Raw genomic sequence first — 15118 nt, forward strand, 5'->3', positions numbered from 1 at the left:
TTAGATTGGGCCTTTTGCATTCTTGCATCAGCCAGTTTTGCAATGACCAGTTCCCTCGTGACAAGCAGCGTTGGAAAAACTTTTTTGTCACGTGAAACTGCTTTATTCGTGGGAAAAGTTTCAGCTGGGTGTTATCTGCAATCTTCAGCACTAGATGGCACTAAATCCTACACACTGTTCTTTTAAAATGAATAAAACCACAAAAAGCAGCAACAAACCGATTCAGAGATCTTGGTGACTGCAGGGACCGTGAGTCCAAACAAGTCCTCTCCTTTCAGGTAAACAGGGAAGAGCTTCAGAGTGCCGACTTCGCTTCTTTTCTCAGCAACAGGGCCCAGAACTTTATCCCAAACTCCTGAGTACAGTGAGACAAGCACACGTGAAAAAAAACAGACTCTGAAGAGGCTGAAACACACAACAACAATATTTCTGTAAAGATATGAAAGAACAAACCTTTAGCAGAGTTGTCAGTCAGGACCAGGTCTTGGTAGCCCTGTTCAATGACTCTGATGGTAAACTCTGGCTGATCCTCTCTGTCCTCAACAGAACAGACGTAACGGCAACGGCGGTTGCCATGGCGCATGCTCCAGTAAATGCGGCACGCCTCGTAGCCAACTGGAAAGATGGCTGTTGGGGAATGGAAGGCTGCCATTTGTAGAGGGGTCAGTTGGCCCATTGCATGCAATACCAGGCTGCCGACTCGAAACGTATAGCCCAACTCCGGCTGCTGCACGGCAGTGGCGATCTGACGCACTTCATCTCTTTGAACGTAGACTCGTCGGAAGACGGCAAAGCAACGCAGCTCGTGCTCTAGTGCTTGTCCGGCTGTTCCTCGGGGCCTGTGGGCATGACAGAGCATGGTCTTGTCCTTGAAGAAGGTGCACTGAGCTTGCAGCGCACAGGTGAAATGGTAGACGTTAGTGCAGCGTAGGCGGTGGCAGCCGCTGGTGGCTCCAGTCTGCTGGCAGTAGGCGCAGCGTACCGTTTGGCCACGACGCAGCGCAAGCTCTACGTTGATAAGGGCACCGGCTTGTGTCTCATACACCTCAGTTGACCACAGGGCACAGTTTAGATGGACCCAGACATCAAGATCTAGATTAAGAAGCCGAGCAGGGCCGTCAGTGATCCCGTCTCCAAACTGGTGACAGAAACAGCACCGCCTGTGGTCCCGCAGTGAGGCAGGAGGGCGCAGCGAGGCCCCGAGCTTCTTCAGGAGCTCATCGATCTTATCCTCATCTGGGAGTTGGGAATTCCCTCTTGGCACGACCACCTGGACAGTCCACTTCCTCCAGCGGAGTCCTTTCTGTCTCTTTCCCTGATGCCAGCCGTCATGGGACCTCGGCCGGGCCTTCAGCTTCACCGTGACTTTGATAGCATCAGACTTAGTCTCCGTCTTGGGTGTCTCGCCTGCCATAGGGAAGGGGATGGGAGGAGTGGAGGGAGGAGACTGCTTGGGCTGAAGCTGAGCCAGGCAATGAACATCCAGCGATGACATGTTGTTACTGTACTGGTGCAGAGTTTTAGAGAGACTTTCTGTTTGCTCTGAGGCAGGGAGGAGGGACACCGATTCCTGGAAAGATGAGACAACAGTCATGATGTACAGGAACAAACAAAACAATCATATCAACTGCACTGTGGTGTAACATCATGGAGGTGTTTGGTCATGCTTTTCTGCCCCTGATCCCAGTTTGAGTCACTCAATATTGAGTATCTGCCGGTATCGTGTCCCAGTCTGATACTTCTATTTCCCCAGAAAATACAGCTGCACACGCGCACAATTCAAGCTATTGAAGTTATTAAAATCAATCCAATGCTTATGCTTGACAACTGAATAGCTCTGCAATGAATTAAGAAAAACGACCATTCATCCAAGCTGTTAATCTTGTTCAACTATTTTACCTATTATTGGTTTTTATTACATTTTTAGTTCCTTTATTCATAATAATTCATATGTATTACCCTCTTCTAATGGTCTAATTTACATATTTATTTCATTTAATTTTTTTTTTGGAATGAAACATGCTATATACAATAATGTTTTGCTTTTTTTTTTTTTTTTAAACAAACAGTATGAAATAACAAACCATCTTTTTGGTTAAGTCTACTGCCAGCGATCAGCACCTCGCTATAACCCTTGGTGTGTGTTACTTTTACATTTTAAATAGATTAAATGACCTTACAGTGAGACTGAAACTTGACTGGCAATTATTATGAAAATCATTTAAGTTGTTTAAGCTGAATAATTTGGATCTTTTCTCTGCAGTGGGTACTTTTACTTTTAATACTTAAAGTAAGTGTTCCTGATGTACTTATTTACTTTTACTTAATACTTTTCAGTACAGGACTTTTACTTATATCAGAGTATTTTCACAGTGTGTTATTAGTATTTTGATATAAGTAGAGGATCCGAATACTTCCTCCATCAAAGTGTAAAACAAAGGATTGGGTCGGGCTCAATACAGCCGATCCCGAACACTTCTAAAATGCCTTGATTGCCTTCAATACAAATATTTGAGATCTGATCAGTACATTCATAGTTACGCCGGCACGAACCTTAGTTTCCGTGTTGGATCTGGATTGCAGAGGCGATGAGGAGCAGTAGAGCAGGAAGCAGCTGTGACTACAGAAGACCAGGTCTTCCTCAGATTTCAAGCGGCCTCCGGATTCCTAATGAGAGAAGTCAGTCCAAGTTTTAACAGGCTGAATAAGGAATGAGGTGTTAAATCAAAGCCCGACCAACGTGAACTGCTTAAGTTAACTGACGTTAAAAGAAGTTATGAAATAAACATCAAAAACCTACAATATTTAAATAACCAAAATACTCTCCACTGAAGTCATGAGGTTTGCTGTTTAACCCACTAATTAATCTGAAATGGATTTAACTCCAGCAGGCAGGATTTACATAATCAGAGGATACAGGCAGTTTTACAGTGGTGCTGTGTGCGCACAGTATAGATGTGTATGGCTCTCCAGGCTGAAAGGAGATCATATATCCTCTAAAGTAAGATCTGAGCATCCAGTCACGGCTCTTGGGCCCCACTGGGAAATCAATAATAGATGATCCATAATTGTTTGACACAGATGACTTTTTATGAACTGGTGCGGTGTATTTAAAGCATGCTTTACTTCATTAGTCTCCAAATCACACGTTTATCACGAGTGCTCCGGCTGAAAGATGGCTTGATTACTTTACCCTTTGAAACCTGAGCAAATTAATCTGATTTCTTTTAAAAACACCACAAGAAGGCAACGAACATTTTAATAAGACATGGCCTAAAAATAAGCCAAAAATTAGTAAAAAGAAAATTACCTGGAAAAACAACAACAACTACAAAGTACTGAAAACCATAAAATATATGTATTTATTTTATATATATTTTAGCTGCAACATAATTTTAAATATAAAATTATAAATATAGTTTTCTGGACATTTTTCCCTATTTCTTTGGATAGTTTTCTTATAATCCTGCCCTCTTTTTTAAAACTAATTTAGGTATTTTTCTTGTTGCCTTTTACTAATTTCTTGCAATTTGTGGACCATTTCTTGCCAAGCTGGCCATTGTTTTTTTCCCACCATGTTTTGAAAAAAAAAACAACAAATAAAAACAAGGGTAAAATAGCTTGCGCAGCACAAGAAAACTGATGTTCATCCAGGTTTCAAAGGGTTAATATATCACCCTACTGCCTTTAAGTATGAGTATTTAAACATAATTAATTCTGCACCTTCATGTGAGCTGGGAGATCTTTGATGGATTTCTGAACTCCATTTCCCAGAACCACCACTTTACAGTGGCAGCACCACTGAGGTTTACATCCAGGGCTGGCTGGGGTCTTCTGGTCAGGTCCTCGCACTAAAGCTGCACCTGAAGTAACAGAAAATGTGTTTTTTTAATAAATGTATGATGCTTGACTATAAGGTAACAAACAAGTATTAGCCGGAAAATGTAACTGCCTATTATAGAAGTAAAAGAAATGAGAATTGCTCCTTTGCGCTTTTTCACAGGAAGTCATTATGTTTAGCTTTAATCAGAGGTGACATTTCAATTACAAATGCTTTCTTTAAATTTCCTTCACCTGGGCTGTTAGGATGGAAACGGAAATGGTGTGCCTGCTGCTGATGCATCATCGCCTGGGCTCCACCGGGCCGTATCATCTGTCCCGGCCGGCCGTGAAGCCCTCCGTTGTCTCCTTGTCCGTGGAAGAGCATGGGAGGTCGATGCTCCATGCCGTGGGGGCCCATCCTTTGACCACTGAGTATAGATAGGGGCCCCCTGTCTGGGGTGCTGCTGACCTCATAGCTACTGGGGATCTTCACACATAGTAGGTCTGAAATGGCTGCCACCACACCCGTGATGTTCTGAAGGAAAAGAAGTTGATTAGGTTCACCAAAAATCTTATAGAAAACCAGTAAGACTGTATTTTTGGCGTGTGATCTACATTTACATCCCTGTTGTTTTTTTTGTTTTTTTATGATGCAGGATATGGATATAGTGGGATTTAATGTATAGATAAAAATTGGGATGGCAATATCTCTATTACTGTAATATGCAATAAAATGTAAAGTTAAAAATAAAATAAAAGACAAAAGAGGTAGTTTTCTCTGCCATGTGAGACTGAACTTGCCAGCAAATGAATAAGCCAGACACAAAGGGCAACCCTGAGTGAATATAAAGCTTTAAACGTGGTGCATGTATGTAAGAATTTACAAGATATGAATGGATGTAACACAACCTGCACAAAAAATGTTTATATTTTTCATATTATTCATATCATATTTTTCATAATACAAATGAGGGGGGATTCTGTAAAATTATTCTTATTTGTTGTTTTTTGAAAAAAATTATGATCAAGTTTAACAGGATGACTGACTCAGAGGGACAGGACTATTGTAAAACAAAGGAAGACTAAAGTCTGTGCTGCATTTCTGTAAAACCACATATCATGTATTCCTACCTCTGCTGCAGCTGGTCTCAGTGTGATCGCTACAGACACCAGTCCTTGTTTGGAATCATTCGACATGGAGCCAAAGGGGGAGCCGCCGAAGAACATAGCAGAAGGCTCTGTTTTGATATCTTGCAGTTTGATTTCTGACCCTGGGGAACGAAAAAAGACGTTCGTAAAAATTTGCAATCTCACTTTCAGGGTATGATAGAGTTGTGTGTTTTAAACTGCAAACACAAAAACACCCAATCTATTATGACTGAAGTCACAGGAAAAAATGTGTTGCAGTTGTGTGTGTTTACCTTTCCCATCTGGAGCAGGAAGCATGGGGAGGACAGGAGACAGGCAGGGGGACAGTGGCTCTTCTTTCACCAGAGACAGGTCTGGGTAGCGACTGATCTCCATGCCGACCACGCTCTCGGGAGATGAGGATGGTACGAAACTGTCAGGTGTGTCCCTGTCCTTGCAAGGCTCCTGTCCTCTGTTGCTGTTATCATTTAATGGGGAGAAACAGTAAATCAAACAGCTCTGACAACACCATCCAGCCCAAAACAATGATCAGAATAAGATAACATGAGTGGTTAACACAGACTGTTATTCATCTGTTACCTGAGCTCCTCCTGGTTGTTGTGAGGAGGGGTGGGGAGGGAGGCCGGAACATCCACAGTTTTGGGTCCCTGTGCAATGGCCCGGGCTAGCAGGTCTTCCTCAGTCCTGAATGGGACATGGAGCGGCTTTGGGACCAGGCCTTTGGACACTGTGTGAAACAGGAGCACAAAGTCAGTAAGTATGTACAAAAATCTTATTAGTTAATTGTTAAGTCCAAATGAACATTTGTGCCAAATTTGAATTACTGCACGTGGCTGCTCACTGCTCCATTAAGTATTATATGTATATAGTACAATTTCTCTGTACAATGTACACGTGACAATAAGGAATTCTTCCTCTACTACTTCTTCTTAAGAAGAAGCCACAACATCAGGCAAAAAGGAGGGAGCACACACTGTCCCGACTGCTGTTTGGGCTGAAGAATCAGTACAAAGGAAACAAGATGATTCACAATACAACGAGCGATTTATAAGGACATTTCAAAGAAGCAACACTATGCCTGTTGAAACCCAGGGTGATGACAGTGATAGTGGTGGCATCTACCTTGTCCCATGTACCTTTACAAATTTAAATCATTTCCGTGTTTATTTGCATATATAGAGCTGGAAAGTAATATCTGATCACAAGTGGTCACTTGAGTCGCAAGTAGAGGCCCATTTTACTGCCAGCTGCCAACATACAAATTTAGAGTTGTCCAGTGATGACTGGATGTCCCCAGATGCATGTCAATATCAGGTGTTAACAAGGCGCTTGTTTCTAGGTTACAGCAGTGTGAGATTAAGTGGGAAAAATGTGGAATTAAAAAAAGGTATGCTCTGCTGAATGCTTACCCATGGCAGCAGCTTTGCTGGCCAGCTCTTCTGTTGTAGCAAATCCATTGATCATCTTTTGTCGGTTCACAGGTGGTGGGGTGGGAGGAAGAGATGCCGGTGGTGTTGGCGGATTGCTCAGGTTACTCTGCTGTGGGAGTCAGAACCAACGCAGTGTGTCAGCACAGCATGCTGAAGACTTAACACACATCAATCTGTTTACCCAACTTGGTAAAGTAAGCAGATCTCACCTTGTAGGCCAGCTGGGAGTAATAGTCTGAGACTCCATCGAGTGAGGCGCTGCCAAAGGTACCAGACAGGAGGTTTTCTCCGTTGAGCTGGCCGCTGCCATACGGAGCGAAATGGGCAAAGTTGACCCCAATCAGTGGCTCCATGAGGGGCAGCAGGGAGAGCTGCTGTGTTGCAGGAGAGGAAACAGGATCAGGGCAAGGAATAGGAGTGAAATCATTATGCAAGATCTTGCACAATACAAAAAATGATACAAAAATACTAAAAGCAACCTAAAACAAGACATTACATAGCACACATGATATTTATAATTGACCTAACATAACCAGGCCCATTTAGCTTGGAGAGATGGATTTTTAAAATTTTTTTTATATCAAATAACCTTCCAACACCACCAAAGCCATTCTTCAGCCCATGCAAGCATTAGTCATGTGTTCAGTATGCAGGGCTATTTTGCTATTTCATACTGTAGTTGTTTGACCTCCTGTAAAATGCCCACAAAAGTTCAGAATATAGCCAGCCTTGCCTGAACTGGCATCTTTGAGAATGTGGCCTCGACTGTATTGAATTGAATTTTGGAAGAATAACAGGAAGCATAATCTCTGGCTCAGTTATCAACCTTGCTGCAGACCAAGGAACAAGGCAGGTAAACAGGGGCAGAATCAGACTTTCCAATATAGAAGTTTTTCCAATAAGTTAATAATAAACTAGCATGAAAATGCATGCTCATTTGGTTTTGCTGAGCTGTCTCACAATGTAAAGATAAGATGATATTCAACTTAATTTCTAATAAGTGAGTAGGCTTTATAACATATAAATCAACAAGCGTCAATCGGTGAGGGACTTACTATATAATCACGAATCATCTTCCCTTCTCCTGAATAATAAAATCTTCTACTACCTGTGTGCCCAACCGACATCTAACAAGTACCTAATTATAGTAATATGCTTATGATATGTGAAATTAGTGTCTGTGCACTTTGTGGAGACCGTTTTCTACCCTGGCAGTAATTAATACCGGAAAATTCAGAAAAAAGCTTTATAGATTTTCAGCTATAATCTTTTTACCGTCCTTTGTTCTCAAAGAGCGTTGCAGCCTCAGTTTTATGAAGAACAGGTCACGAGGTGGTAAAATGATTCTTACCTGTTTGATTTGGGTCATTACAGTGTCGGGGCCTGAGTGCATTAGTTGCCTCTCATCCCCTTCCTTCTTCCTTTTCTTGTAGCGAGAGGCAGGTTTATCTCCTCCTTTCGGAGCCCTCTTGTTCCTCCCTTTCTTCTTCTCCTGTTCAGGGAGCACAGGCCCAGGGAAGTCTGTGGTGCCATCAGAGTACGCCTGGAGATGAGAAAATGATATTGTTGCCTAAAAATGCATAAAAAAAACTTGAAATTACTTGAGCGGCATTATGTCTCCAAGTTAGATGTTTTCAAACACAGAACTATGACTCATTCAAAAACCAAAAGCGATGACTCATCCCAATTTAACTATGACACACCTCCCATCTGAATCACTAAGCCCGTATATGACTCACTATGTTGATCAACCCCCTGAGCTCTCTCACTGTATGACAAACACAAAGACTGACCCCGTTGCTGTCCATGGAGCTTTGCCTCAGCAGGGCTTTGCAGTCTGCCGGCTCCTCCTCCTCTAAGCGCATGCTCTCCTCCGACCTCTGCTGGGACAGTCCAGGTGGAGGTGTGCTCTTGTTCTTCAGAAGGTGTTTCAGCAGTTCATTGCCGGCCTCCCCCTTGTTTGGACTTTGCCCTGCAGGGAAGGGAGACACACTCCCTTTACTACCCTCCTCCTTCACAGAGCTAATCTCTGAGCCGATGGACCCTTCCCGGGGCCCGTGACACTCACTCGCATCGGTCTGCTCCAGCTTTATGTTGTTCAGGATCCGGTCATGTTCCTGAGCCTGCGCTCTTGCTGTTTCGGATAAGAGACCAGGGTGACCAGATTGGCCTCCAGAAAGCTGCCTCTCCAGCTCTGAGTGACTCGGGGTGGAAGATCCCAGTAAAGGGGACCTTGACAAGTCCTGGTCACCGAAGAGGTGGGTGTTTCTGGTTGGAGTCGAGGAGGTATCTGAGACACAAGGTGTGAGAGGGGCTGTCAGGTCTGAATGTGGAGTTGAAGGTGTCTTGACTGAATCTGCATCATCGTCCTTCTTCTTTTTGCGGTTCCTCTTCTTCTTCCCCTTCTCGTCTGGGATGATGTTGGAGTAGAGTTGGATTAAAGACTGACCTGAGCCCGGGAAGTTAGACGGAAGAGGCGTAGCTGAGTCACCTCCAAACGGTGGACCCTCACCTGGCATCTGAAGCATCATTCCCGGTCCACTGAACTGACGCGGTCTGGGTTGACCTTGGGGGAAATTGGGTGCTTGTAGAGCAAGATTATCAGGCCCAAATCCAGGCCCCATGTCACGGGGCATCATTCCATTGCCCATCATGGCCCTCCTTTCGCTTTGCATAAACGCTCCAGGTGGTGAGCCCATACCAGGCTGCATGCCCTGCTGCTGCGGGAACATCGGTGCAAGTTGCTGCTGTTGTGGCAGAGGAGGCCTCTGAGGCTGCATGAAGTCCTGTGGCAGCTCGGCGTTAAAAAACGGCATCTGAGCGAGCGGTGGCATGTTCCCATCTGGCCCCATCATCCCTTGCTGCTCCATTTCCATACGATGTTTCAGGGCTCTCTGTCGTTCGACTTCCTGCATCAGCTGCACCCGCTGTCTCTCCTGCTGCTCCCTAAGCCTCTCCCTCCTTTCCCGCTCCTGGAAGCCTTCACTAAACGGGTTGTTGTCGTCAAACTTGACACCACCTGCCTGCATGGGTTTTACACCACCTGGTGGAGCTGGTGGCGCCTGGGGATCCACGGGCATTTGTGGGTGTGGAGGCATGTTACCCAATGGCATTGGATGAGGTTGGCCTGGATTGCCCACAGGTACCTGTGGGGGCATTATAGGTGGCATCGGCATCGGAGCACCAGGATGCCAGCCAGGTGGAGGGTTGGGCATACACTGAGGTGGATTTGGCTGACCAGGATGAAGTGGCATTTGCATCACGGGATTCATCGGAGGTTGGACAATTGGTGGTCCACCGGGGACCATGCCAGCAGGGCCTGGCATTGGGTGCATCCCAGGCATTATGGGTGTCATATTGTTCTGCTGCTGTTTTACTCGGTACTCCTCTATTAGCTCAGCGTGTTCCTTCTGCTGCTTGCGGATCTGAAACAAAACACAAGACATTTTCATGAAAAAAATGTCAGTGAGGTTCTTTATGAAATTCACAAAGAAATTACGTATTGCTTTCAAGGTGTTTTATCACATTCACAAGACAAATTTAAGAGGACACGGGTCTACAGAGGGGAAGAGATGAATGATTTTAATTTCAAACAGTAACTCAAGATTTTAACTTTAAAGCAGGAGTTGGAAAGTACAATCAGCCAAGAGCATTTTTTCAGCACTGCTTTTAGGGAGTCAGAGCAGGTTGACAGGCGCAGTGCAGACATAAGCTCAAACGATGTGCTCTGAATTCTTTATTTTGTTCAAATACTATTTTTTCAAGTCTGCTTGAAAGAAAATATTGAGATGTATACCTTTAAACACATAACAAATACCTACATAATCTCCTGGATCAATTATACTAATTAGTTAAAGAAAGGGTTCCCACACATTTTTGTGGAACAAATTCCTAAACTTCTCCATAACTTTTCAAGGCCCAATCATACATTTTTTTTTCTTGCCCCACTTGCCTAGTGTTTTTCAAACATATTAGATTCAAAATCTCTTCAAACATAATTTCAGTTAGCTGGCACACATGGAGGGAGAGTCGGAATATGTGATGTAAAAAAATGTCACACATCGACATATATTCGAGCTGCGTTCTGTCAACAGCTGCAGAAAATAATTTTGCTGGTATGTAACACTACGTGGAAGGTATCTACAAAGGATTTCTGTAACAATTTCATTACACACAACGCAATTCTATTACTTTTAGAAAACTATCAATAATATTTACAAATTCTATGTCTTTTACAGGGCTGGAAAATGTGACTGTGAAATTCCATGACTTTTCCAAGTTTTCCATGCCCATGGAAACACTGTTAAAATATAAAATGCAAGATTTTTAATAAGAAAACATACTCATACAAAGATAATCCTTCTGAATCATCACTAATGACCCACTAGAAGTGAGTGGTGGTGTATTTTTTCCTGCAGAGACTCTGCCCTTTGTCTATATCTTGTTATTTTCTATGCTCGGGATGTTTATGGGCATGCACCTTCATAGCGCTCAAGTGAGGTCAGGGCTTTATAAAAAGGTAGCAACAATAACGGAATATGGGTTTTGGTTTGTGTTGTACTTTCACTTTTGCTGGCGATCATGTTTACAATAGTAACTGAAAAATCCTGCATACTATACCTTTAACATTTAATACTAATTAGTACTGCTATAAAGCTGAAATACAGTCAAAGACAGCACCTCTGCTCTTTCTCTTAAAAAAAGCACAAATAACTGAAGGTAATGAAAATAAAGACTAGCCCGAAGTACGTGTTTCTCTTAAATCTTATAAGTTTATCTTTTGCTCTTGCACCAGCGCTTTAGTGTCACTGCAAATAAATTTGCCGTTGAGAAAATAATATGTCTCCGTAGTAAAATAACACTGATTAAAATTTTTCCATCTGTCACTCACTTATGCCTTATTTCAGCACCACACATCATCCATAAAATGGTCCTAAGCATGCCAGGGATGTGGGCATCTGCTCCTGGTGGAGGGCCAGATTTGGCCTAAGGGCTGTTATTTGCCAAACCCTCTTTAAACATTAAACTCTGCTCGATAGAACCAATGAACGGATAATGCTCAGGGCGGCCATTGTTTAGAGGATAGAATTCAGTGGTGGAGCTTGGCAGGCCGAACATTTACCTGCTCCAGTTGTTTCTGCACTACACCCTGCTGCTCTGTGACATGTTTGAGCTGCTCCGCGTCCTCCTCGGGGAACTCTCTCCCTGCCTTCTTAGCTGTTCTCTGCTTGGCAGACAGGGCTTTCTTCGACTTCCTATGAGCCCCAATCTTCTCTTCCAGAAACTTCTGCTGCATTTGAAGTAGTTGCTGAGTCTCCTGGAGCCACTCCTCGTACTGAGCCCTCTGAGCATTGTCTGAAAGAAGGAAAAAAGGCTCCTTTTGTTAGCAATCTTGACAGCATGAAAAACAAACATCTTAACATTTCAAGGCCTGACAGACCTTCAAACCAAAAAAGTTGAAAATGCATGTAGATTTTAGGAGAACTTACTGACAAATCCTGGTCCAAAGTTTGGAGGATTTGGTCTTGCTACTTGTGTCAATTTGCCATCCTGAAAGCAACGTTGATAAATATGTTAACATGTATTTGAAACTTACATAGGTTTTATTATATAGTTCTAAATAACATCAAAGCAGATTTATGATTCAATTACCTGTCCAACAACTTGAGGAGGAAGAGGTGTGCTTTCAGGACAAGGTGGTGCAGGACCAGGAGGAAATCTGTTAATAGAGCAATACCACAACCACGCACCAATGTGTCATTCAATAAATCACGGTAGCAATTCTTGCACAAAAAACTTGCATAATATCCCAGTGGCTCGGCTATTAGTTTGGTATTACCACTGCTTTAAAGAATAATAAGCATGTTCTTTTTAATGTACTATAATCATGTGAAAATAAGAGTCACTGTGTTAATCATTGTGAAGAGGCCGTTTATATCTACATAGGGAACCGGTCCTTGTTTATGGAGATTGCCAAGTTGCACCGCCATGTTGCTGCAATGAGCAGCACCGGAGTTACACTGATTTGTAATGTGAAACTGCTTTAATCAGTGTTTTACCAGTTTAAACCACACGGTTAGTTTGTTTTGGAGAGGAAGGGTAATTAGGCTTCCGGTAAAAACCTCCTGTATGCCTGGATCTCAAGTTATTGGAGAAAAACGATGACCACTCATAAGCATGTGATGAACGAGCCGCCCACAAAGACAGGCCAAACAATGTCAGAGATATACTGATTTGTCATGTGAAACTGCTTTATTCATTTTTTCACGAGTTTAAATCACTGAGTTGGTCTGTTTTGGAGAAGAATGCACATCTGTGGATAATTCTGGTCCCGATAAAAACCTCCTAAACAATGAACACTGAAGGAAATCTAGCCGGGAGAAGCTTAAGCTGGTTGCAACCTGCAGTTCACCACAAGACACCATCAAATCACCCTAAATCTTACACACTTGAGCTTTAAAGCAAAGACTGATAAATACACTTGCACTACGAGCATTAGATTTTCTACTAAGAAAATGTATTCATGCCAAACCAAGCCATACCAAAGTGAACTTTTTACCTGTTCATGACCATTGGGCTCATTCCCATGTTGTTCTGAACCATGACTTTGTTGATACCTTTCAGGGCAACCATTTTAGCTTTCATGATGGGGTCAGTGATGGCATCAAAATCTGCAAATGACAAATAAATACATCATCAGAAAAGACTCAAATATTAACCTACGCAGATGACGAGAGTTGTGGCTTAAATAAATTACCAATGTTTGGGAAGAAGGAGTCACTGGAGCGCTGTCGTATCATGGCCTGCATCTGCCTCTGCTGCTGTTGCTCCTGCCTCTCCTGGTCAAGGAGGTCCTGCAACAGAAGTGGCTGCTCCTCTAGCAGAAGAGGGCGGTGTTGCTGGCCGTGTTGACCCAGTGTCTGGTTCATCGCTGCCTGCTGGGCCTGAGTCATACCGCTCTGGTCCACTCCGGAGGCTAGCCCCACCTGGTGGTCTGCCACAAAGCCAGTCATCGAAGCCTCTCCTGCAGGGGTGGTGGCGTCGGGTAATGTAAGTCCGGAGGTATGCTGAGTGTCGGTGACTTGGTTCTGCTGGGCCAGGAGGTTACCTCCTTGATTGACAGATTCAACGATTGGATTTAATGACTGCTCCTCAGGCTGCTGCTTAACAAGTAAACTGGACAGGACTGGGGTGGAGTCAGAGAGCACTCCCTGCTGGTTGGAGGTTAAGGTGTTTCCAGTGGCTTGCTGGTCGACCACATCAGGGGGTTTCTGACACTCCTTGACCTCTGTTTTAATTTCTTGCCCAGGTGCCAAAGAAGCAGAGTCCTGACTCACATTGGCCTCAGGCTTCACTTCAGCTGAAGACTGCTCACCTGAAGCCTCTGACTTTGCAAGAGCAGACTCTGAGGTGGATGACGCTTCAGTTTCTGTGCTTGAGTTTTTGTTAATGTCTGAAGTGTCTGCATTATCATCCATAGGATCACTGAGATCCAGCTCCTCATTAAACATGTCTTTCTTGATGTCATCTAGTTCAGGGTCTGTATAAGCAATGATGTCAAACTTCCCAGATGTTAGGAAGTCATCAAGGTGTAGGTCATTTGTCTCTAGATCCAGATCTTTGCCGTCTTCAGGATCCAAATTCAGGTTTTCCAAGTCGGCATCCACCAAGTCTTTTACCTCCACATCCTCAAGATCTTTGACTGCTGATTCTTCTGCATCCAGTTTCTCCTCCACGGCTTCACTGCCAGACACTGAGACCGGCTCAGTCTGCCCAGCAGGGGGTGCAGTCAGGATCATAGATGCTGCCATGTTCTGGGTCTCATTTGAAGCTGGCTGGCTCATGGATCTCATCAACTGAGATTGTTTGAGTGTGTTGTTTCCTGGCATTTGGGCTTGCTGATGAAGATTGTCCATGCTGGCGGAGAGCTGTACGTGGCCAGTGTGGCCGGCCATGGGATCTACCATCCTGGGCATCTGATTTAAAGGGAACCTGGAATCCACTGCACCTGGAAAGCCTGGTAGCCTTTGACCCTGCAAGCTGGGATCCATATTGCCTCCTTGCATGGCACCAGGGGGAAACGGCATACGTGGCCTGTTTTCTACTGCTCTGTGTCGTAGCTCAATGAAAGGCTGGCCCATGATGTTGTGCTGCTGCACTGGCATACCGCGTGGTGGGAAGTGCTGGGGCAGCCCCATAGGGTTGCCTCCCATGGTCTTTGCCATTTCAGCAGACATAGATCGTCGCATTTGTGGAGGGACATCCTGCATTGGGTGTTGCCCCCGGGGAAAGAACTCTTGGCCATGAGGTCCAAGAACCCCAGGTGGAAATGCAAATCTAAAAAAAAAATAAAAAATACATGAATAGAGAGGAAAAGCATTCCTCGTAGAGATGTCTTGATTGGATCGAACGAGTCAGTATCGGGCCCATACAGTGCATTTGTAAAATTATCAGTTATTCTGAGAACGTGCCCTGCCTCATCCTTTGTTTACGTCCGCCATCACGCAGGTGTCTTAAACGTAAAGCATGATTTGCAGCACATATTCAGGTTTTTCTGTAATACTACTACTCCAATAAGTAGATTTTTTTTGGAATTAATGGGATTAATTTTTTTGTTTTTCATTTTCAGTGAACTAGTTTTAATCTACAGCTGAAATAAGTGGAACTGTGACCGATTTTTATTTGTTGTGACTGGGAATGTTAAAGTTCAGCTATAA

At 43.8% G+C, this 15118-nt stretch overlaps 1 protein-coding gene across 11 annotated transcripts in view; it reads right to left on the minus strand.

Annotated features, from left to right (window-relative positions):
• kmt2cb (lysine (K)-specific methyltransferase 2Cb) overlaps positions 1-15118 on the minus strand; it is a 90172-nt gene that overhangs the window by 4652 nt on the left and 70402 nt on the right. For 6 of the 11 annotated variants that reach the window (XM_042497365.1, XM_042497371.1, XM_042497374.1 and 3 more), the window contains 17 exons: positions 13159-14738; positions 12961-13072; positions 12054-12120; positions 11891-11951; positions 11524-11756; positions 8195-9826; positions 7753-7971; positions 6611-6775; positions 6381-6510; positions 5551-5698; positions 5244-5428; positions 4954-5093; positions 4075-4357; positions 3724-3863; positions 2554-2667; positions 454-1570; positions 219-355 (listed from right to left, as the gene is read on the minus strand). In XM_042497365.1, coding sequence (XP_042353299.1) covers positions 219-355; positions 454-1570; positions 2554-2667; positions 3724-3863; positions 4075-4357; positions 4954-5093; positions 5244-5428; positions 5551-5698; positions 6381-6510; positions 6611-6775; positions 7753-7971; positions 8195-9826; positions 11524-11756; positions 11891-11951; positions 12054-12120; positions 12961-13072; positions 13159-14738 — 6463 coding nt within the window. The remainder of the gene's footprint in view (positions 1-218; positions 356-453; positions 1571-2553; positions 2668-3723; positions 3864-4074; positions 4358-4953; positions 5094-5243; positions 5429-5550; positions 5699-6380; positions 6511-6610; positions 6776-7752; positions 7972-8194; positions 9827-11523; positions 11757-11890; positions 11952-12053; positions 12121-12960; positions 13073-13158; positions 14739-15118) is intronic. The other 5 variants (XM_042497367.1, XM_042497366.1, XM_042497369.1 and 2 more) reach the window with 4 other exon arrangements.

The sequence above is a fragment of the Plectropomus leopardus genome, chromosome 12 (genome assembly GCF_008729295.1).
Source record: "Plectropomus leopardus isolate mb chromosome 12, YSFRI_Pleo_2.0, whole genome shotgun sequence".
NCBI lineage: Eukaryota > Metazoa > Chordata > Actinopteri > Perciformes > Serranidae > Plectropomus > Plectropomus leopardus.